General features: G+C 42.6%; 1 protein-coding gene across 1 annotated transcript in view; it reads right to left on the reverse strand.

The window, feature by feature from the left end:
* me1 (malic enzyme 1, NADP(+)-dependent, cytosolic) overlaps positions 1 to 22501 on the reverse strand; it is an 86783-nt gene that overhangs the window by 52559 nt on the left and 11723 nt on the right. Inside the window, exon 2 of the mRNA XM_072668930.1 lies at positions 4867 to 5000. Coding sequence (XP_072525031.1) covers positions 4867 to 5000 — 134 coding nt within the window. The remainder of the gene's footprint in view (positions 1 to 4866; positions 5001 to 22501) is intronic.

The raw sequence follows: 22501 nt of genomic DNA on the forward strand, positions 1-22501 counted from the left end.
TGTTTATAACAGCCTTTAAATTAGGCTGTTATAGTCAGACCTGCCGGAGTTGTCAGACACGATCTGATACTGCCCAACATTCTCTGCTCTCCATAAAACTCCTCTCAGAACTAACTCTCTCTGTTTACCTTCTCCGAGTAAATGGCCACCCAGCCCGACCTGCTGCAAGATTCGTCAAACCAGCTGCCACCTACCGGTCCAACCAGCAGGCCCCCCACCCACCACAACCCATAGCAGACCAGCGGCTCACCCGCCTACCACTGCTACCTGTTTAGTGACCATGTTAAAACCATTTTTAACTTTCTGTTGTATCTGGTTTGGTCATTTTTATCATTAATGTTTAAATAGTTCTGACCAGAGGAGGATGGGTCCCCCTTGTGAGTCTTGGATCCTCCCACGGTTTCTTCCTCCAGCTCTGAAGGAGTTTTTCCTTGCCACTGTCGCCATTGGCTTGCTCACTGGGGGTCTATGATCAATCATGTCTTACGTTATTTTCTTCTTTCTTCTTTGTCTCTGTCTTTTATTAATCACTATTTATGTAAAGCTGCTTTGTGACGACAACAGTTGTAAAAAGCGCTATACAAATAAATCTGACTTGACTTGACTTGACTTTTGGGCTTAACGTGCAATAAACCAATCAGCATGTCACTCACCATTCCCTTTAAGAGCCAGGTACGGTCTGACTTTGGCGGACTGCTATTTCAATGGCGCACAGCGAGGGTGTACACATGTTGGGCACATGCCTGTCTTGACAATTCACTGCCAAGATAGCAATGAAGTGGTGCACTAGTGTATTCCGTTGCCAAGGCAGCAATATGCCAGACATTTACCTGAACACACCTTATTTCGAGACCACCACGCCCATCTGTGTTGATATATTTGCCAGCACCGTTGCTATTTAACCATCAGACATAAGTAAGTCTATCAGAGTAGCAGAGTGATTTAGATATGCAGTTAGCAACATGCTAATCTGCTGGGTCATCAGCTTCCACTGCTTGTTAGCTACATTAGCCTCATAGCTCCAGCATAAAAAAAAACAAAAGAATACCAAACTTCAGATACTAAACATGTCTTGGCTGATTGACTCAACAGCTCTTTCCCCTCACTGAAATCATTGGCATATGGTGTGTTTTTAACTGGCTGCAAAAAAACATCAAGCTGTAGATCTGTTTTAGATCTCGGTCTTCTTTATTGTGTCAGTTAGTGTCTTAAAAAAAAAAAAAACAATGGCTTAATTTAATTATCTACAAAATTCTATGTACATTTCACACAAAGGCTCCTTTAGCATTTCGTTATAACAAGTTTGTTCAACAAAAGCCATTTAATGCCGTAATGCCATAAATGACACTTTAACTGTTCCAAATCTGGCTAGTGCGCCCCCTAGTGGCCGAAACAGTCAGTTCTGCAGCATCTAAACTCCACCTGATTTTTCCTTCTATTATGTAGCAGTGAGTGACAACCTTCCAAATGTTAATGCACAACATACAAAGCAGATAAGGTCCTGATTGGTTCCTTCTCATTAAGCCCCGCCTCGGCATGCTCATTGTTGTCCCCCTTAATGTTTTATTTGATTAGATTTGAATAAGATGCAGTTCAGTGACTATTCGCTTTCCTTCACTGTTAGTGACATTAGCATTAGTGAGTGAGCTATTTCTTTAAGACTATTGCAGAACACTGCATTTCAGTCAGAAAAGAGGTCTCTGAAGGACGCCAGAGTGGCTCTTTTTGACTTTAAGGACAATACGGGATGTGTTTTTAAATTTGTGTTGCAAAACAAGCAAATAAAGAAAAAATATATATATATTGTGTCGTTTTTAGGCCGATGAGAAACAAAAGGATGTTTTGGAACTCTGTGTGGACTTTTTACGGGTACTGTATACGCCTTACGCAGAGGAAAGCAGTGATTTCAGTGTTTAAATGTTGTGGGCCACGTTAACAAGCATGCAAAACTCTGGACAGCTTTCTGTATGAGAAGGAAAAACACTTTCTCCTCCACCTGCATCTCACCCTCAATACCTACTGACGGCCAAGGCTTTCTACCAAGGCCAAATCTTTCAGCTTTAACAAAAAAACATACAAATGTGCAGTAAAACATAATGATAAACATTCTGAATGGCATAAACTGGCCATTCAAACTGTTTATCAGCCGTGACTGAGCTGGAATGCTCGGCCGCCGGGGTTTAGGTGGCATTTAGCCAATTTGACAATTTAATCTTAGCTTTTCACCCTCAGGCCACGACTTACAAAAGCCTCGCCTCTAGCGTGAGCTGCACTCTGCAGCTTACTGGGATGTTTTTTCTGTGGAAGAAATATATTTAATAAGACAGTACAGCCAAAAAAAACATCACATTTTCCCCATTACCTCAAATGTATGATGTATGATTTCTGACACATCCATAAGTACATGGACTACATTCAGTCTTGGGGAGAAAAATGGGGGAAATAAAAAACAAGACAGATACATTGACTGTACTTTTTTATATTACAACTAGAAGTAGGTGTACTTATGGTTTATAACAAAATGCAGATTAATCAATAAGCATTGACCATAATAACATTAATAACCATAAAAATACAGCCAATCAGTCAAAATATTTTGGATTAGTTTGCTTATATATGCAACAATAGAATAAACCAGTCAGTGGTCAGTAAGTGTATATATACCTGTAAAAATATATATAACATTTGAATAAACCCAAATTAACATAAAGTCAGTGATCAGTGAGAGTGTATACCTGTAGAACTTTATATAACATTAGAATAAACATAAGTTCAGGGGTCAGTGACTGCATATAAAGGATAAAGGTGCACGTATTTGTCACTGTACAGTGTGGACTGTACAGCGAAATGTGTCCTCCGCATTTAACCCATTTAAATGCATTCAGCTACTTTAAGTTGCACCCATTGCTGATACAGATGCGCGAATGCTCACAGCAGTCCTTGATGTCAGAAGAAATAATTAAGGACCAGGTGTCCACATACTTATGTCCATTTAGTGTATGCTGGTTAGACGAACACGGGTTTGGGCGCTGATCTTTTCTGTGAACTCCAGGCACAGTATGGATGTGTTCAGGATCACCAGCAGCTCACCTGATTAACCTTAATCAAGGACTGATTAGATAAACTAGGTGTTGAATGGCAACTGGAAATACTGGCCTTCCTTTAGTAGGAAGTGTAAAACACACTCACACACACACACACATCAAATCACAATGGACTGTTTATTGCATGTATTCTAAAGTTATTTTTAAACTCTGAAACTCTAATAAACTCTTTACTGCTCAGATACTCTAAGTACTCTACTTTAACGCAGCACAGAATTGTCTATGGAGGCTCTGTGATCTGAGGACAGTCTGGCAGCACGGTAACTGAGCATCCTTCTCATAAGAACTTCTGAAAATCGTCCTTAACGCAAATATTTGTGTTAAAAAGTGCTGGCGTATGGCCTAAAGCTCATCAGCGATATCAAAACAGCTTTGATGGTCTGGGAGGCAGGCGCTATTTAAAGAATGAATGCCATGCGTGCGGAGGGAGTGAGGGGCCAGCTCGGGAAAAGTGACCTCGTCCAGTCACAGCTGCCGTTCACTGTCTAAAGAATCAAAACACAGACCGTAATGCAAACAGAACCGGGGCTGTAAAATGACAGGGATGTCATAACTGTTAGGCGGGACCCGCATTCACAGCAAAAGCATCAGGGGATGGAATGCCAGGGGTAGTGGCAGGCCATGGGAAAAGAACGCACGAGCCAGGGATCTGAGAGAGTGCTATAGAAACAGGAGCGGTGGGACTATTAAAGTTGCTGTTTGTGTGTGTGTGTGTGTGTGATGACCAATGACCAAAGTTGAAGAAAACAGTCACAAAATTCACTCTATATTATCTGAATTTTCTTTTTGGTAGCTCAAACCACTCATGATAAAAGCTAGCCTTGCTAAAGTTCAGCCTCCAAACATGGTGGATGATAGGCTTGGGTGGTATAATGATATTAGCACATACTGCAGCACCTACAAATCTTAACAATGGTTTAATATTCTGATAGGTCAAATTTCTGTTCTGTTCTTTATCTGTCCAGTACATGGTCAAATAAGCTAATTTCCCCATGTGCATTTATAAGAGCCACAGGGTAAGGGTGCTGAGGTTGCTCATTGATTGTTCATATCATATCATATAAAAAAAAAAAAAAACAAGCCCATCACACTTGCAAGCTTAGCGATGCTGAGTTCGACTGAAAGACAGAGCAAGGCTGAACCATTTACTCAATGTGCCTGAAAGCAGTCGAAAACACTCCTCGTGAAGACCATTCACATGACTTTGTGCTCTCAGGTATCTCAATATCCACTAAATGTGTGTGTAGGTCTCGCTTAGCTGCCAGTCCAAACATGGCAGAACCGGTCTCATTTCACGTCAACACTTGTGTCAGCAGCTCAGCAGCTGCAATGAGATGTCTGATACTTGGTGGAACTGTAGCCAAGCTAGTTAAGCAAAGGCTAGCTTAGCGAGTGGGCTACAGATCCAAAACCATGGGAAAAAATGTTTCAGATTGGGAAAGTAATCAGACAGAAATTCTATTTGAAATGGGCTCAATCAGGCTAGTCTATTCTGACTGAGCTGTATTCATGAATGTATTCCATTACGATTAAACTATTTTGACCTATTTTTAATGGATTACATACTGAAACATACTGTGGAAGTGATGGAAATAAAGTCTAGCTTAGTTTTGATGGGGCTGACATTTGCTGTTCTACTTTGTGATGTAAAAGGAATGTGCCGTTATTCTCATAACTCAGGAGTCAGTGCTCATAAATTACATTTAGACTCGTTAGACCATTGGATGGATCATTGAGTGCAATTTTCCCTCCCTTTTCTCACCTGTCCAGATCGTCCTTCTTGAGCTCATAGTTGCGGAGGACCCGCAGTAGCTGGACGTCCTGGCTGAGGAAGGCGGGAGGCAGGAGGCCATGAATACCCAACTGCAGCCGCTCCTCCAGGGAGAACGCCATGCCCTACAAACAGACAAAAAGATGCATTCAGGCATTTTTGCATTCTAGTGATGACGTCAACATGCCGGTGCGCAGTGTGATGCTGCCAATTTAACATTTACTCTTTTTACTTTAAAAATCAGAAGCCAATCACAACTGACTCTGATGTTAATGAGCTCATGCATATTAATAACCAAGGCTTAGGGCTTTTTTCAGTGCCAATGTGGACTGAACATCTCAAATTCTAATTGTTCAAATACAGCAACAAATAAACAATGGTAAACAATAATTCAATGAACAACCAATATTAATATGAAATCAAATGTACACTTTTGATTTCAAAATTTCCATTGCTGACAAAGATTTGCAAATGTGCATCCAAATAGAACAGGACTCCCTGGAGCAGATCAACATGAACCTACTGGAACCATGGTAATGCCAGGTGTGGACTAGAGGGGTACAAAGCCCCCAGCATTGAGCTGTGGAGCAGTGGAATTGTGTTCTCTGGAATGATGGTGCTCCACCCATTGCTTTTGGGACATGTTGGAGATATGGTGGGGTGGTGACCATCCACCAACATCCTCAGCTCACTAACACCCTGAACGCAATCAAATCCTCACAGCAATGCTCCAAAGTTATTCCAACAAAAGCAGGATAAACTTTATTACGTCCTTCATTTCTGAAAAAACTATGAATGTGTCCCAATATTTTTGTCTATATAATAACAATAACTTCTATGCACTTTGATAAGACAATGTATTGTCAGGTTCATCTATGAAGTAGGCTTTGATTTGGTCTGATTCTGTTTCTGTACATAACCAAACGTCTGATCTGAATAAATGAATAAATTAAAATATTAATATAAATTATTAAAATATTAAATTATTAAAGTAATTATATATTAATAATAATAATAATAATATAATAGTAACTATGCTAACTATGCTAACCTACATACTTAACAGCAGCACCATCACATTCTCACAATGCCTGTGCTGTTTGATGATCGGAAATTCTGCAACCTGAGCAAGGCCTCTCCAAGGGTATAACCGTTTCACACAACAGCAGGATCCTCACACCGCCATGGCAATGCATACACAGCCATGACTCTGCATGGTTGGCCACGACCCTTGACATTTACCCTGACCCTGACCTTTAAAACACACACACTAAGTGGGAGGTCTTGCACTGACACAGCCCGGAGCTTTAGACATCATCCTTAGGCCCATGTTCATGCTACACACTTCGCCACCTTTACCAGACACTTTATTAGAAACATCCACCTTGTGCTTTTGCTCACTGGCCACTTTATTAGAAACCCCTACCTTGTGATTCCTCTCACTGGGCACTTCTGCTCATTGGCTTTATTATCACTTTATTAGAAACCTGTATCTTATGCTTCCCCTCACTGGAAATTTTATTAGAAAAACTAACCTTTTTTACTCCCTTTATGCTTACACCTCACTGGCCATTTTATTAAAAACATTCTGTTTTTGCTTCTACTCACTGGCCATTTTATTAGAAACCCCAACCTTGTGCTTTTACTCACTGGCCATTTTATTAGAAACCCCTACTCTGTGCTTATGCTCACTAGCCATTTTATTAGAATCCCCAACCTTTTTTGCTGCATTAATGCTTCCACTCACTGACCACTTTGCACTCTGCACCTTGCCCTTCTGCTCATTGGCCACTTTATTAGAAACCCCAACCTTGTGCTTTCACTTACTGGCCACCTTATTAAAACCCCCTACCTTCTGCCTACGCTCATTGGCCACTTTACTAGAAACACTCCGCTTGTGCCTTCACTCACTGACCACCTGTATCATTGATACTATGATGATATTATTTGTATTTGTTCACCTTTATCTTTATATCCAGTATTTATGAATGCTACGTAGTCTTGATGTGAAAAATGCTTTAACTGTGCTGACACTGTATTGAGCCTGCAGCTATTCATGTATCAGCAGTAGAGGGTCCAGCTCGAATGATTAATACACATGGGAGTCATTGTGGGAGCAAAACTGGAGAGCAGTGCAGAAGAAGCTGATTATTCAGACTTGGACATTTAACTGATAAGCATCACACAGACTTCCAGACCGCCTCACATTCTCTCCTACAGACAGACAAGGAAGGTATGAGTGAACCTAAAGCCCAGCTTCTCCTTCGTCCTCCCACCAGCTGCTCAAACTGTTCACTTTCTAACTTTCTACCAGCTGCTCCGTCCTTTAATGACCGCTGGGAATTACAGAATTCCAGTTTTGGACTTCTTACAGAGAACTTTTTACTTGAAACATTTTGTTTATGTACTTTTTCATTGAACTTTTCTCTTTCTGTTTAAAGTTGGAAACACTTGGCTTTGAAGGCCGTGTACAGTCTTTTATCAGCAAGGAAAATCAAGGCTTTCATGTTTGGCCATAATGCTCGGCTAATGACTCGGTTTCCGCTGAACTGTGTGTTCAGAGAGGTGGAGGCCTTGGCTAGAGTGTGGTGTGGCCGTGCCCTCCAAGGCCAGATTACACGTTAGCACATATAGAGGTGCCCCTGCTGTGTAAAACCTGCAAGCCGCAGCACATGTTGGCAGAGGACGGTCAGGTTTAGATGTGGTCAGTGGTGCATGTGGAACCGTTCACGCATTGCTACCCTGCCCGGCCCTCTGTGTGCTAAAGGGCTCTCAAGTGGTGCACACCGTCTATGGCCTTGAGTAAAGTGACCCACCGTTCCCTAGCAGTACTACTGACCAGATGGTGTGAATTGCAGGCCTTAAATCCAGTTTCCAGTATTGGATTTTGTAATCACTGGCAGGTATGATGGTAGGTGGACAATCAGTTACATCAACCATCAAGTTAACTACCAGTAAATACAAGCTGCAGGACTGGAAAGTGGTTGCTTTCCGGAAGCTGTGTCTATTGTTTTAGTGTGATGCTCTGAGTGTTCCCTTTTCATCTGGTGTTCAGTGAGATGCTCTCTGTGTGTTTCCACTCCGTTTATGGTTCCCTGTGTTACTCTGAGAGTTCCCACTCTCTGTATTATTCAGTGTGATGCTCTCTATGTATTTCCTCTCGTTCTATCGTTCAGTTTTGAGTTCTTCTAAATCTGAATGCTTCTCCATGCATTGTTCAGGGTGATGCTCGCTAGGTGTTTCCCTTTTATTGTGATGTTCAATGTGATGTGTTTCCTTTATTGTTCAGTTTGATACTTCTTTCCCTCTAGTGTTCAGTGTGATGCTCGTAGCGCTCGTAAATGTTTCATCTTCCCCTAGTGTTCAGTGTGAGGCTCTCTGGGTGTTTTAATTCCCTTTATGGTTCCCTGTGTTACTCTGACTGTTTACACTCTCTGTATTATTCAGTGTGATGCTCTCTAGGTGGTTTATCTTCCTCTGTATTATTCAGTGTGATGCTCTCTAGGTGGTTCAGCTCATTTTATTGTTCAGTGTAATGCTTTCCAAGAGTTCCCTCTCCCTCTGTTGTTCAATGTGGTGCTATGTGGATGCTTCTTCTCCATGTATTGCCCAGCATGATGCTCTGTAGGCATTTCCTCTTCCTCTATTGTTCAGTGTGATGCTCTCCAAGTGTTCTTCCCTCTCTATCTATTGTTCAGTGTGATGCTGCCTGGACGCTTCTTTTACACGTATTGTTCAGTGTGATGCTTGTGGCGTTCCATCTCCATCTAATGTTCAGTGTGATGATCTCTAGGTGTTACCTCTCCCTCTGTTGTTCAGTGTGATGATCTTCTGTGTGATCCGATGTGATGTTGTTCTGTGTGATGATCTCTAGGTGTTTCCTCTCCCTCTGTAGTTCTGTGTGATGATTTCTAGGTGTTTTCTCTCCCTCTGTTGTTCAGTGTGATGATCTCTGATGATCTATCTATATGATGCTCTTTATGGGCTTCATCTGCCACTATTGTTCAATGTTTCCTCCCCCTCTAACAACAATGTCAACAACCCCGCCCTTTTGATGCCATGCATGAATACATGTGCTTCCTAGTATTTAGCTCTTTATGAAGCCTACCCCCCACCCTTGATGATAAGGCATGTGTGGTTCTGGGGCAGCTTTTATGTGGCAAAGTAAAAAAAAAAAGCCCAAAGCTGACCTTTTGGACGCTGAGTTTAAGGTTAGGGTTGGGATAGGTGGAGCACAGCAGCATTAACACTACCATGGAAACTCCACCCACCCGCAAACACGTAGATTACATGAGCGTAATCAACAGGCAGTAAAATTAAAGTGGATGATGATCTTCACGTTGTAAACATTCAGCTTTTCCTACTTCCACACACTCCTCACAGCCAACATGAACGTGTGTGTCCTTCTGAAAACGTTAACTGCTGCATCTGTTTAAAACACTCTCCCACGCAATGTTTACTCACTGCTCTCATTCTTGGAGCTGTAATTAGCCATAACATTAGCACCACTGGTGCATCTGTCACGGGCTGCATATATGCTAACCAGCAAGTGGTGCCACATACCACACCAGGAAACAAGGTGGACCTACTCAATATTAGGTCTTGCACACTTTACTCTGATAGGTTGCATCCAGATGTTTAGTACTGACCACAGAAGGTGGTTTCAACGACACATGATATGAAACTGATGAAACCGAGGGCTGTGATATGGGTCAAATTTGATTCTTACTAACCTTTTATCACAATACTTGTCAGAGTATACTGTGACTATTGTCAGAAGCAACTGTACATTACAAAAGCAGCTTCAGATTTATGCTGATTGTACACTGGCAGTAATAGGGAGAATGGCATCTTTTGCCACTCTGAGTTGGAACGCTGCTACTGTGCTATGCCCAAGACCTCTCGCCAGAACTGTATGTTGTACACTGTGTAAACCCCTCATATCTCATCTCCTAATATTAGTCTGCTGCCTCAGTCCACTTCCACGATCACTTCAAATGCTGGTTCTGTGTCTCTCAGCTTGTCAACAAATGCATGTGTACAGCTGCCCACAAGGGGGGAGCTCAAAGTATGATTCAGATTTACTGTAGTGGTTCAAAAGTGGATTACACTCCCTAGCTTTAAGGAACACTGTATAATTCATTACCAATAGAGGCCTGTTTAAAATCCCAGCCACATTACACCCTAAGGCTCATGACTTAGTAATTACAACCACATGGCAAATGAGCGGACCTATTTGGAAAAGTATATAAGTGTGTAATAATTGTTTGGACCTGTGGAAAGCTCCAACTGTGTTCCTTTCCTCAAAATCTAAAGGTGATTATTCAGTAATTGTATGGAATTTTATGGAGTTCTTTCCAAATTAGAGTGATGAGTGCATAGAGTGTCAGAAACCACATAAGCAAGTCTATCAGAGATCACTGAACCCCTCCACACGGTTTGAGGAGAGTGTGTGATGATTCAGGTCTGCAGTTAGCATTATGCTGACCAGTGGGGTATAAGCTTTCGTTACTTGTTAACAACATTAGCCCTGAAGCTCCAGTGCTATACTAAAAAAGCAAACATGTCTTGGCTGATTGACTACATATGTAGTGTAATTGGATTTAGTGCAGCTATGGTGATGACCCGCTCTATTTAAAGGGCCAGACGAGGTTATTTATAAACCCTACTCTCCTGTCAGACTGGTGAGTGGCATTCAAAAACATGGACTCGCTGCCAAGCGGCCTCTGGTTCCCACGCCGGGAATGTTGAGACCTATTGCTTTAATGTTGCCATTCGTGCATTCCATCAAACAGGGCAGACACAACCAGCCACCCGTGTCCCGGACCAGACGGTCTGGGACAGCCGTGTCCTCTGCCCCCATTGTCGGGGATGTTAATTGGGCCTTTGGGCCGAGATCCATTGACGTCTCTGTTACACGTATGATACAAGGAGCTATTCAGTGTGTAAGTAATTAGATTTAATAAGACGCGGCCCCCTCCCCACCCCCTCAATATCCTCAAACCTCCTCCTCTCTCCCCTCTAGTGTGAATTGCCTGGGTTATGGTGTAGCTAGCGAGACGGACACGCGGATATGGGCAAAAGTATTAGCACACCTGCGCATTTATTGTTAACTGTCTCTACCGTTCAGGGAAAGGTTTTCTACTAGATTCTGGAGCATTGTTGTGAGGATTTGATTGCATTCAGTGACATGAGCATTAGTGAGGTCAGGATGTTGGATGATCACCAGCCCACCTCATCCCAAACTCCCCAACTCATCCCAAAAGTATTGGATGGAGCACCTTCCATCATTCCAGAGAACACAGTTCCACTGCTCTACAGCTCAATGCTGGGGGGATTTATCACCTGATCAGGTTCATGTTTATCTGCCCCAGAGAGTCCTATTCTATTGGTAATTCTCCTGTACAGGGACTAGTCAAGCTGTGTGTGTACATCTCTGTCAGCAATGCAATCATAGGAAGGGAGTCCACAAACATTTGGACATGTAGTGTACATTGCATGACCCAAAGTATGTGGACACTCAATCATGACAGTCATTTGAGCTTATGTAACATCTCAACAGCCTCTATGTTCCTGAGAATGATATACACTAGATGTTGGAACATTACTGTGGGGATTGACTGCATTCAGACATAGGAGCATTAGCAGAAATGGGTAAGGCCAGTGACAGCTTGGAATAGGAGGACAGATGATTTTCATGACCTTCAGAACTCAGTAGAGACTGTACATTTAATTTTATTTACCTGTTAGCAATAAGTGTAGCTGGAATAGATTTGTCCACTAATTAGGGATACACTATATGGACAAGTATTGGGGCACCTGCTCAGTCATCAGAGTTTATTACTCTTGTCTATGGAAGGCTTCCTACTAGATGAAGCACAGACATGTTAACAGTCACTCATATCTCAATAAAAAAACAGCTCTTTTTCCAGGGGAACCAAAATCAGTTTGCTCATTTTTGCATTGAATAAACAACACAGATATGGAAAAATGACACAGAAGGCAACAGAGCAGTCTTGCTCGCTGTTCTCCGACTCTGCACATGTCACTGCTGAAGACCAGCACAGTCACAGAGCCGAATGTAAACACAGGCAGCATCCACAGCCTCCCTGACAAAATAGAATGTCCACTTTTAATCATCAGGAAGGTTGTAATTCCGGCCTGGCAGGCCGTCTGTAACTTTTAGAGCTTCTTAAATACAGGCCGCAGGCAGAAGAGTGCACAGTCTACTACACCAGATGACAGAGCAGAGAGACGGAAAGGAACTGCTCTACAAATAGCAGCCCTGCCTTCAGTTCCACTCTAAAGTGCCACTTGTGAGCCGGGAAACATGGTTTTGATGCTCCATGTGGGCAAGTGTGACTGAAAACTGTAAACTATGGACAGTAGTATAGAGCTCTTTATAGGAAGAGTTCTGATAGGCGGTTTCTGACACGGTTAGGAGACCTTCAGTTAAGATCCTATACTTGCTTTCAGACCTATTGCACCATTAACATCGCAGCTGGATGTGAAAGACAGTGCAGACGCATCTTAAATTCTGCTAATGAAAACTAGGAATTCTGCCCCATTCTGAAATGGCATGACTCAAAACCCCAATTGAAACCAGGACTCAGGTAACCAAGGTAGTAGTCAAGCAGCAGTTAAAATCACTGGGCAAATTCTTAGCATTGGTTTGTGGTCAGCTCCTTTCTGGTCTACGCTGGTCTAAGTCAAGAACACTGCATTTTCTTGCTGTGTATGCTTTAATGTTGGTCCACTTGTGGTCACGTAGCCCAACAGGGTTTTTTTTTTACAACCAAACCAGACCTCTTAACATAACCAGTTGTAAAGGAGCTTTAAGCTGACGCTTAAGACTGTAAACTGATGCCAAGTTGGCATGGCCTACAGACTGTCCACTTTATCAGAAATCCTTCCCTCGCAGCTCTGTATAGCTCAACAGGCTTGGTGTGGTAGGAGTGGTGACTAAAGTACACCATGTACAGACTGCTGCAGACTGCTGCTTTTAAGAGAGTTTATCCAAGACTACTGACCTTATCTGACTTTATCATGTAAGGGTTTCTAATGAAGTGGCCAGTGTGTGGAAGCACAAAGTAGGTGTTTCTAATAAAGTGGCCAGTGAGTGGAAGCACAAGATAAGGGTTTCAATAAAGTGGCCAGTGAATTGAAGCACAAAGTAGGTGTTTCTAATAAAGTGGCCAATTAGTAGAATCACAAGGTAATAATCCTAATCCTAATCCTAATAAAGTGGCCAGTGAGTGGAAGCACAAGGTGAGGGTTTCTAATAAAGTGGCCAGCAAAGGTAAGTACAAGGTAGATATTTCTAATAAAGTGGCCAATAAGTGGAAGCACAAGATAAAGGTTTCTATTAAAGTGGCCAGTGAGTGGAAGCACAAGTTAGGCGTTTCTATTAAAGCAGCCAGTGAGTGGAAGCACAGAGTAGGCATTTCTAATAAAAGTGGCCAGTGAGTCAAAGCACAAGACTGGGGTTTCTAATAAAGTGGCCAGTGAGTCAAAGCACAAGATTGGGGTTGCTAATAAAGTGGCCAATCAGTAAAAGAACAGTGCACATTGTCCACTGACCATCTGAACCAAACAAGCAAGTAAATAATGTGATTATGCAGCTCAGCAGCTGCATCTGTTTAGTTCACACCCTGTTTTGCAGATGCTGTACTCATAAACGTGTACAACAGAGCACATGATGGGAAAGCTTGGGACCTGGATGATTGGGTCATTTGCTGACAGTGCTACAAACAACAAGGCTTCATTCTGACCCGATTGCGTCTTATTAGCATATTCCTTTAATGCTTTAGTTCAAATGCTTTTCCTCCATGTGAAAGCGCTCTCCTGCTGAGAGAGGCCTTTGACTTGATGCTATAGGAAGGCCTTTTCTCAGCCTTTCTCAGCCACGGTTGCTGCTCTGAGACGAAGAAAAACGTCCCGGGCCCTCTGTGGAGGAGAAGAAAGCTTTTCGATCGTCTCCTACCAGGAAAAACAGCGAATGTAAAAGTGTTTTGAGCACGGCAGCCGTCACTGGAATAAAGAGTGAGTCAGACAGTGGGAGTTGTGTGGGAGAATCATTCACTTTAGGCCTTTTTCTTCTCTATTGATGCTTTTCCCAGCAGCTTCAGGAATACGAGACTGCTAGGCTCCAGCTAAGACCTCCACCATATGAGAAAGAACCATTGCTTGAAGAGTAATTCTTCTAGAAATTTGGCAATGACCCTGGGGCCAATGATGCAGGGGGGGCCTGTAACAACCAAGCCCCTTAAAGTCTTTACTGGGCTTTGCATCTAGATACTGATACTGATACTGATAGTGTAAACGATTTTAGATCTAGAATGTGTCTGTAAAATTGCAGTGGAGGGATACATGCAGGGCGTAGTCCCTAAAGAATATTTTTCCAGATTCACCACTATTATACCATCATGAACATTTATTATAAAACTCAAAAGACATGGGTAGGTTCTCTGGTGGGTTTGGATAGTGAATAAAATGTTAAAATGAAATTAAACAAAATGTAAAGCACTGTCAAACAATTCACTATATTGATCAACAATTTCACACCAACCCACACTCTGAATGAGTTCATCTCAACCACTAAATTATGCAGAGTTATGCAAGCTCAGGCCTGCCGCCGACTTATTAGCAGAAAGCACAGAGAGGTTGCTAAGGCTAATGGTATTCTCTAGAGCCAGGCTTTCTTACAGCTAAAACCGCCAGTATTGCCGGAGCAGACGTCACTCCAGCTGACCAGGCGGCCAGCGCTATTCTCGTAAATACCACCCCTGACTGAACCCATGCATTAATGCCGCAGCTCCGTGCCCACACACTTAATTCAACGCACTAGAGAGATCACAGGCCCCGGAGTGGCCTGCCAGACCGACCGAGAAATGGCAGAAAAAAACGGCCCGGAGACGGGCGACGGCAATCTGCTCAAGGTTTTTTTGGAGAAGAAAATAAAATCCAGAGGTCCATGTGGACTCCCTAAATCGAGGAGAGGAGTTTTAAACACAGTGAGGTCAGCATAACTCAGCCCAGAGATGCCTTTTAATCAAGAGTCAGCAAAATGTGGAGGGAAAGCATATCATCACCAAGAGTCAGTCTGAAAGAACCCTCTGGCCTGAAAGAACCAAGTATACTGAATGGAGCAGCAGCTGAGGGAGAAAGTGACTCAGAGAGAAAACACACACACACACACACACACACCAGCCTAAATCAACTGGAAGGCCGTTCCTCTGGATAGAAGGACCAGGAGGGCGTCTCACGAAGTTTCAGAAAAGTAGTGGAAGCTTAACCCCACCAATTAGCATGATGTTACTCTTCTGAAAGTATGTGGACGTGTTCAGTAATCTCTTATAGACTTGCTTATGTTTTTTGACATGGTATAACTATCGGTATAATCAGCTGTTAAATTCAGTAAATAAACAGTACTTGTGTAATATATATGTGCAGAAGTGTGACTCCATAAACATTTACAACATCAACTGTACATGACAATTGGCCAAGGGTGCCCAAACCTTTGCACACGACTGAATTATCATGCACTACCTTCAGATCAATGCATTATAATGTAATGGAATGAAGTCACACTGTTGTTGATTTTGACCGGTCCTCTCTTGTTCTTGATGTTACTCTTGTTGTGGTGAAAAGCAGCAAGCGATCAGCCTCACTGGGCCACTGTTTGTTTGGACCTACGTGGCCCTGTGCCTGGAATCATCTGTTTGTGTATTGTGTGTGTTTGGCTCCCCCAGTGTGCGTGTTTGTCCCCCCCGGCCTACATTCCCTCATGTGCACCTCTTTTCTGTTTTTGGGTCAACATTTTATACACAATGGTCAAGTTGCCCATTTCCTCGAGACAACCCCTACATCCCCTACATCCCTACACCTGTATTCTGACTGGCTGCCCTTTGTTGTGCCTGAAAAGCAACATTATGTGGCATTTTACCTTAAAGTAACTGCAAGTAGCTGCAACATCGTTGTGATGCTCCACTGACTTGTAGCTTTTACAAACACCAACATTCAGCAGCTCAGCTTTCACCAGTATGTCCCAGGTGCAAGACAGCAACAGGCGATTCAACAGATTTGCTGTCACCAGCACTAACATACAAAGACAAAGACACAAAGACAAAGACGCCCATATTCAGCATTTGTGTTGGACACAGATGGAATTTGGCCTCTACCTTAAACCCATCCATGCAGTGACACACATACATGCTAGTGAGCAAACACACACAGTGAACAGTGAGCACACATGCCCGGAGCGTTGGACAGCCATCGCTGGGTAAAGGAAAAAAAAAGAAAAGGTGCACGTATTTGTCACTGTACAGTGTGCACTGCACAGCGAAATGTGTCCTCCGCATTTAACCCATCTGTGGTAGTGAACACAAACACACACACACTAGTTAACTAGGGGCAGTGAGTAGACACACACCCAGAGCAGTGGGCAGCCAACTCCAGCGCCCGGGGAGCAGAGAGGGTAAAGGGCCTTGCTCAAGGGCCCAACAGTGGCAGCTTGCCGAGCCCGGGAATCAAACCCACAACCCTGTTATCGATAGCCCGACGCTCTAACTGCTGAGCCACCACTGCCCCTTATTGAGGGTTAAGCACCTTGAAAAATAAAAAAAAAGAATCCCCCACTATCAGAAACTATGCAGTTGAGATTCCCGCATGTGCGATGTCTGACCCTCGTCCTGGGCGAACCACCTTTGTGATCATGGGGTCACCCCTGCCAGGTAAGCATTCCACAGCTCAGCTTTTACCAGCACCAACATTCAGCAGCTCAGCTTTCACCAGTACCAACATTTAGCAGCTCAGCTTTTACCAGCTCTAACTATTTGGTAACAGTATTGGTACTCTTACACCTGCTGTCAAAGCCAAGTCACGTTTCTATATAAAGAAAGAAAATAAATTTAGTTATAAAACAGTTATAAAACTGTAAGTATGCCCCTCCTTCCCCCTCCTCAGTTAAAGAGATCTTTAAAATGTGAGAAGAAAGCACAGCAGATGTTCTTTCTTTTCAGACATTTCTTAAGTAAAAAAGAGCTTTTATTTTGTTTTGTTTTCTCATCTCCATCTATAACTAGTGGCCATAGTAACTGTTGTGTGGAACCTGTAACATTGCTCATATAGAATAGACCAGGGGTCAAAGATCAGGGCTGTTACTTTTGCCAACTTTACACAAAATGGAAATGTCTTTTGTGGATGTTTGCACTACTTTGTTTGTAAGTCTTGTAAGAGCTGGCCCTGGAGAGAGTAAAAGTGTCTGAATGCTGTTGGTCCAGAATAAAACCTGGATGAGACCATCAGCAAATTAAACATAATAATGTAGATTTTCCACTTTCTTGCTCTGGCTGTGTGACTCGCTGCTCTCTCAGCTTCCTTCACTCTAAATGGCCCTGGTGTAGCACAGCGACAGGCTCAACGACCGGACATCAAACAGGCCTGTCAACTGCCTGTTCAGAAAATAAATAACACACCTCACCCTAAACCCTCTCTGACAGGCCAGAGAGTGACCTGCAAATCAGTCTGTCAACTATAGTGAAGGAAGACAGACAAAGGAAAGCGGAAATTAAATGCAGACGCAGGTAGAACCTGTGTGAAGGGGGTAAAAAGCCAGTACAAGCTGAAAATATTAAAACATGCCATCATCATCCTTTTAGCAGAAACCTGCAAGACAACATTTGAGTCTTATCACAGAACAATGCTGGATATTTTGGACACTTGAGACAAGCACTCCTCCATCATGACTTTTTTCTTCCCTTCTAACCTAATGAACCTGCAGTAGCTGTTTTTCCTGCCAGTTAATGAGCTCTAATGAGCAACCAGAATGCTTAAGATCTGCCAGAAATCTGTCAGAAATCATTGTAAATCATGTGAAAATCCATCTGGTGGACCTCTTGCTCTTTTTTTAAACAGGTGTAAATTGCAGGTTTATAAAAGGTCCGCCAAACATTCTGGTGTGGCTACAATTCATGACCATGACTAATATTTACAGCAATATTAGCAAACTGTTCCATTCCTCCCACACCCTGGTTCTTGTACAATGTCCTGCTCTAGACCAAGCAAAACACAAGTGGAACATCTTGTGTTTTCATGTTAACTTGTTATTAAAGCTTGTTATTGTGCTCTGCAAAATGACATGATAAATGCCCATGGCCCAGACAGCGGCACAACTACTAGAGAGAGACCACCCGTCCCGAACCCATATTTAAAAAAATATATTCCTTAGCTTTAATTCCTTCAATCAATTGAAGCCTCAGCTTCAGCTTTGAAACTCAAACATGACTGATTAATAGAAAAGGTATTAATTTGCAATAGAAACATAGACTTGACTTCTTTCCACCAGCCCACTAGTGGCTCAGTAAGGCAGATCGCTTGCTGCTTTTCACCACAACAAGAGTAACGTCAACAACAAGAGAGGACCGGTCAAAATCAACAACAGTGTGACTTCATTCTATTACATTATAATGCATTGATCTGAAGATGGTGCATCACTATGATAGACTAGTTGAATATGTGCTTACTGCCTCCAGAGGGGTTAAGATGCATGCATGTCCCCGCTGCACACAGTAATTGTAATAGATTAGCTAGCAGACCTGATAATAGACGAACGAGACTTTCATGTTTGTTGGATGCGCTATGTTTTTCCCCTAAATGCCAGCTCATTCAGAGTCCAGTTTGGATTAGTACTAGCAATGTTGATGAGGTGAAAATCTTTTAATAGAAAAAGAAGATGGACAGCCTGAACTGACAGCCACATAGGGGTCTGTGAAAGCGGGGAAATATTATGTTAAATATGTAGTTAATTTGAGATGGCCTCAAAGTGCCATAGAGCAAAAGAGGAGATTGAAAGTATGGCTAAAAAAAAAAGATGAATAACAAAAAAAGTACCTACTACAATAAGGAGAATTATACGCTAAGCTAATGTTAGGTCTTATAGTGTAACAAAATACCATTGCCTAAGTGTCTCTGGGGTTATTACTTAATGCAAAACTGCATGCAGCTTGTTATATCATTCCTTTTCTACATTAAATAAGAACCCTAGATTTCATGTAATCCTCTGTACTTACATCATACTTAAACTATCGCTTACTAAACTATCGCACTACCATGAATCGGTCACCCCAGCTTCAGGTTAAAAGCAAAGCTTACCTCACATTGCTAATGTAGCTAACACAGAATAGAACTAGAAGCAAATTAGCTGTTGAATTAGCTCATTTGTGCTGGACGAACTAGGAGCTTTTATTCCTTGTAAGAATATTATTAGAGCTTTTTAAAATAAGCATTCTATGAACATCCAACATAGTAGAGACGGATAAACATATTGGGTTCTATGTTACATCCTGCCTTATTTAAATAGCAACAATGCTTGCTAATATATCTACACCGATGGGTGTGGTGGTTTCGAAATAAGGTGTGTTCAGGTTGATTTCTGGAATACTGCTATTTTGGCAATGGAAAACACAGGTGCGCCACTGACTGGAAACAACCTAGGCAGACGCCAACAGTCGGACGTTCATTGCTATCTTAGCAGTGAATTGGCATCAGGCATGTGCCCGCACGCTTGTTATGCACACATGACAACGCAGCAGTGCAACCCATAGTGTTTGCCAGTTGGCAGCTATGCAAACTTCTTAACATCATCAATAAACACAATACACAATAAAATTACAATCTCCTGGATCTGACGTTAACTTGTTAGAGCATTGCTCAGTCACAGGCAGCTCTGACAGGTAAAACCTTGCTTGACCACCAGAGCCTGGGAAAACTGACACCGGGGAGCGCTGACCTCAATGAGGATCGCTTTGGGTCGTGGTCCACTGGGACTGTCTCCAAACAGGGAACGCAAACAAGGATGACAGGCCATCAAATCGCGCTCCAACAGTCGGACGTTCATTGCTATCTTAGCAGTGGATTGGCATCAGGCATGTGCCTGCACGCTTGTTATGCACACATGACAACGCAGCAGTGCAACCCATAGTGTTTGCCAGTTGGCAGCTATGCAAACTTCTTAACATCATCAATAAACACAATACACAATAAAATTACATTATTCTAGAGGCGAGACACTCCACCGCTTCAGCAAGCCTTCCCAGATGATGCACCACTGAAATAGCAATCCGCCAAAGTCAGATCGCTGATTGGTTTACTGCACATTATGCCCCTTTTGCGCGTTTTGCCATACTTTTTCCATCATTACAATAGCAAACACACAGACACGCCCTAAATCAAGCTGCATGGTGGACAGCATGCCTAAAGATTGCTAAAGTAGGGCCCATTGAATTTGCAAGATTTAAAAAGCAACAAAGTAATAAAGTAGAAAGAATCACATAAAGCAAACTGGCATCTTGTGTCTCTCAGCACAGTAGTGTAGTAAAAGTCCCTGAATAAACCCAGAACACACACACACACACACACACACACAGGGACAAATTGGTTCATTATTCTGAATCATGAGCAGTCAAAGCTTCCACCCTTCTACTCTGTAGCAACAGCACAGCAGAGCTAAATCACAACCGTTTCCACCATTTCAGCAGAACAGCTCAGGGGGTAGGAAGAGGGGGCGCTGCATTCCTGGACACGTCTGTGAGAAGCGTTTACGCCCTCGCATATGTGATGGGTCTAAACGTCCAACTCCAGTCAATCTCCTGGATCTGACGTTAACTTGTTAGAGCATTGCTCAGTCACAGGCAGCTCTGACAGGTAAAACCTTGCTTGACCACCAGAGCCTGGGAAAACTGACACCGGGGAGCGCTGACCTCAATGAGGATCGCTTTGGGTCGCGGCCCACTGGGACTGTCTCCAAACAGGGAACGCAAACAAGGATGACAGGCCATCAAATCGCGCTCTGTACAACTCATCATGACCCACACAAGCTTGAGGGACTCAAGGAAGGACTCACAAGGCAGTACTGTACATCTGAGATTTCAGTTTGGCGCTTCAGCAGCACTTCTTACATATCTGATCATCTGGAAGAACTGAAGAGTGATGCATTAGTATTCAACCTGAGCTGTGGAAGCTCCCCGTTTACACAGATGACAGATACTACCCTAAGGAGCTGGCCTGTTACTCATAGCTGGGTTACAAGTGGCCTGAAAATCCATAATGATGTTTACCTTTCCCCTTAACTCAACTTTCAATGTTCATACTGTGAAAGCTGCAAACAAGGGAAAGTATCCCAAAAGTTAAGTATGGTGGGGGTAGCAGCAGGTTGTGGTGATTATTGTGGCAGACTGATTAGCCAAACAAAGGCACCAATGACATTTGAACTGAAAAATATTGATTATCCACAGTGGCGTCTGTCATAAGGTGAATATATTAGGCAGCAAGTGAACAGTCAGTTCTTGATGATGATGTATTAGAAGCAGAAAAAAATGAGCAAGTGAGGAATCTGAGACACTCTGACAATGACCAAATTGAGATGGCTTAGACCAAAGTGATCAAAGGAGGGACAACCGGTGAACCAGCAGTAGGCCCATCTCACAACGTACAGGATCTGCTGTTAACGTCTTGGTGCCAGATACCACAGACACCTTCAGAGGTCTTAAGGGGTCTACACATTGAAGGGTCAGCTTTGTAGTGGCAGCACAAGAGGGATCTACTTAATGTTATGGATGTTCACCTCAATGCCAGAGGGTTGGCAAGCCTACTGATGTTAACACTTAATCAGGTGAAAGGGTGCCCACAGCAAACATACCAGATTTCTTTACTCAAGCTGAGGTGTAACCCTACGAGTATATGAATGCACTTGTTGGTAGAATGGCCTTGGAAATTGAGCTTGTGTTGACTCTAGAGAGAGAAAGTGAGAGACGTGAACCGCGCGAAAGTATTTCGAGTCCGACTGCCAGCTTTTCTAATGCTGAAGTATTCCCTGGCAATGAACCAAGGCTGTGAATGTTTAGGAAACACAGCGGCACGTGGCTAAACAGCATAGTTTTAACACTACTCACTTTTGCAAGTTTTAAGTTAAAAAGTCAGTCATGAAATGGAGCTCATCCCATCAGCTGTCTAAAGTAAAACAGCCAACACTGAGCGCATTCGGCCTGGTTGCCATAGCTAAACCCAGCGGTGTCCCTCAGGGTTCCATACGAGGACCACTAACAAAATACAGATTCTCTAAAAAACCATTGAAAATCTGCAATTACCTTCTCAAAACACATCAAATACCAAATCTTATACTCAGTAAAGATGACATTTTATAAAACCACAAAGGATTTTAGCATCATGTATAAAAAGAAAACAAGGCTTTCTCTGCTTCCTAAAAAAGAAATCATCTCCAGCTCCGTGTCCTGAGGTTCTGGGAGTGTTTCCCACTTGCTCTATACGGCATATGCAATTATCATGGAAAACAAATTTACTCATAAACACAGACTCATGCATGAGGAATAAAAGGATGCTAGGGGTATAAAGAAAATGTACAATTTCATTCATTAAATACAGTACTGTGGTTTCTTTTATATGTGTGATGTCATATTATAAATATTGAATATAGCAAAAATAGGGAGTGCCAGGAAAAGTGCCTTATGTGAATACATACAAAAAGGCAGTAATATTAGTATATTTGTATAGTGTGCTTGTAATCATCTATTATAAAATAGACTCATGTGTATAGGTAGGGTTTGGACTG

Source organism: Salminus brasiliensis, chromosome 23 (assembly GCF_030463535.1).
Source record: "Salminus brasiliensis chromosome 23, fSalBra1.hap2, whole genome shotgun sequence".
Lineage (NCBI taxonomy): Eukaryota > Metazoa > Chordata > Actinopteri > Characiformes > Bryconidae > Salminus > Salminus brasiliensis.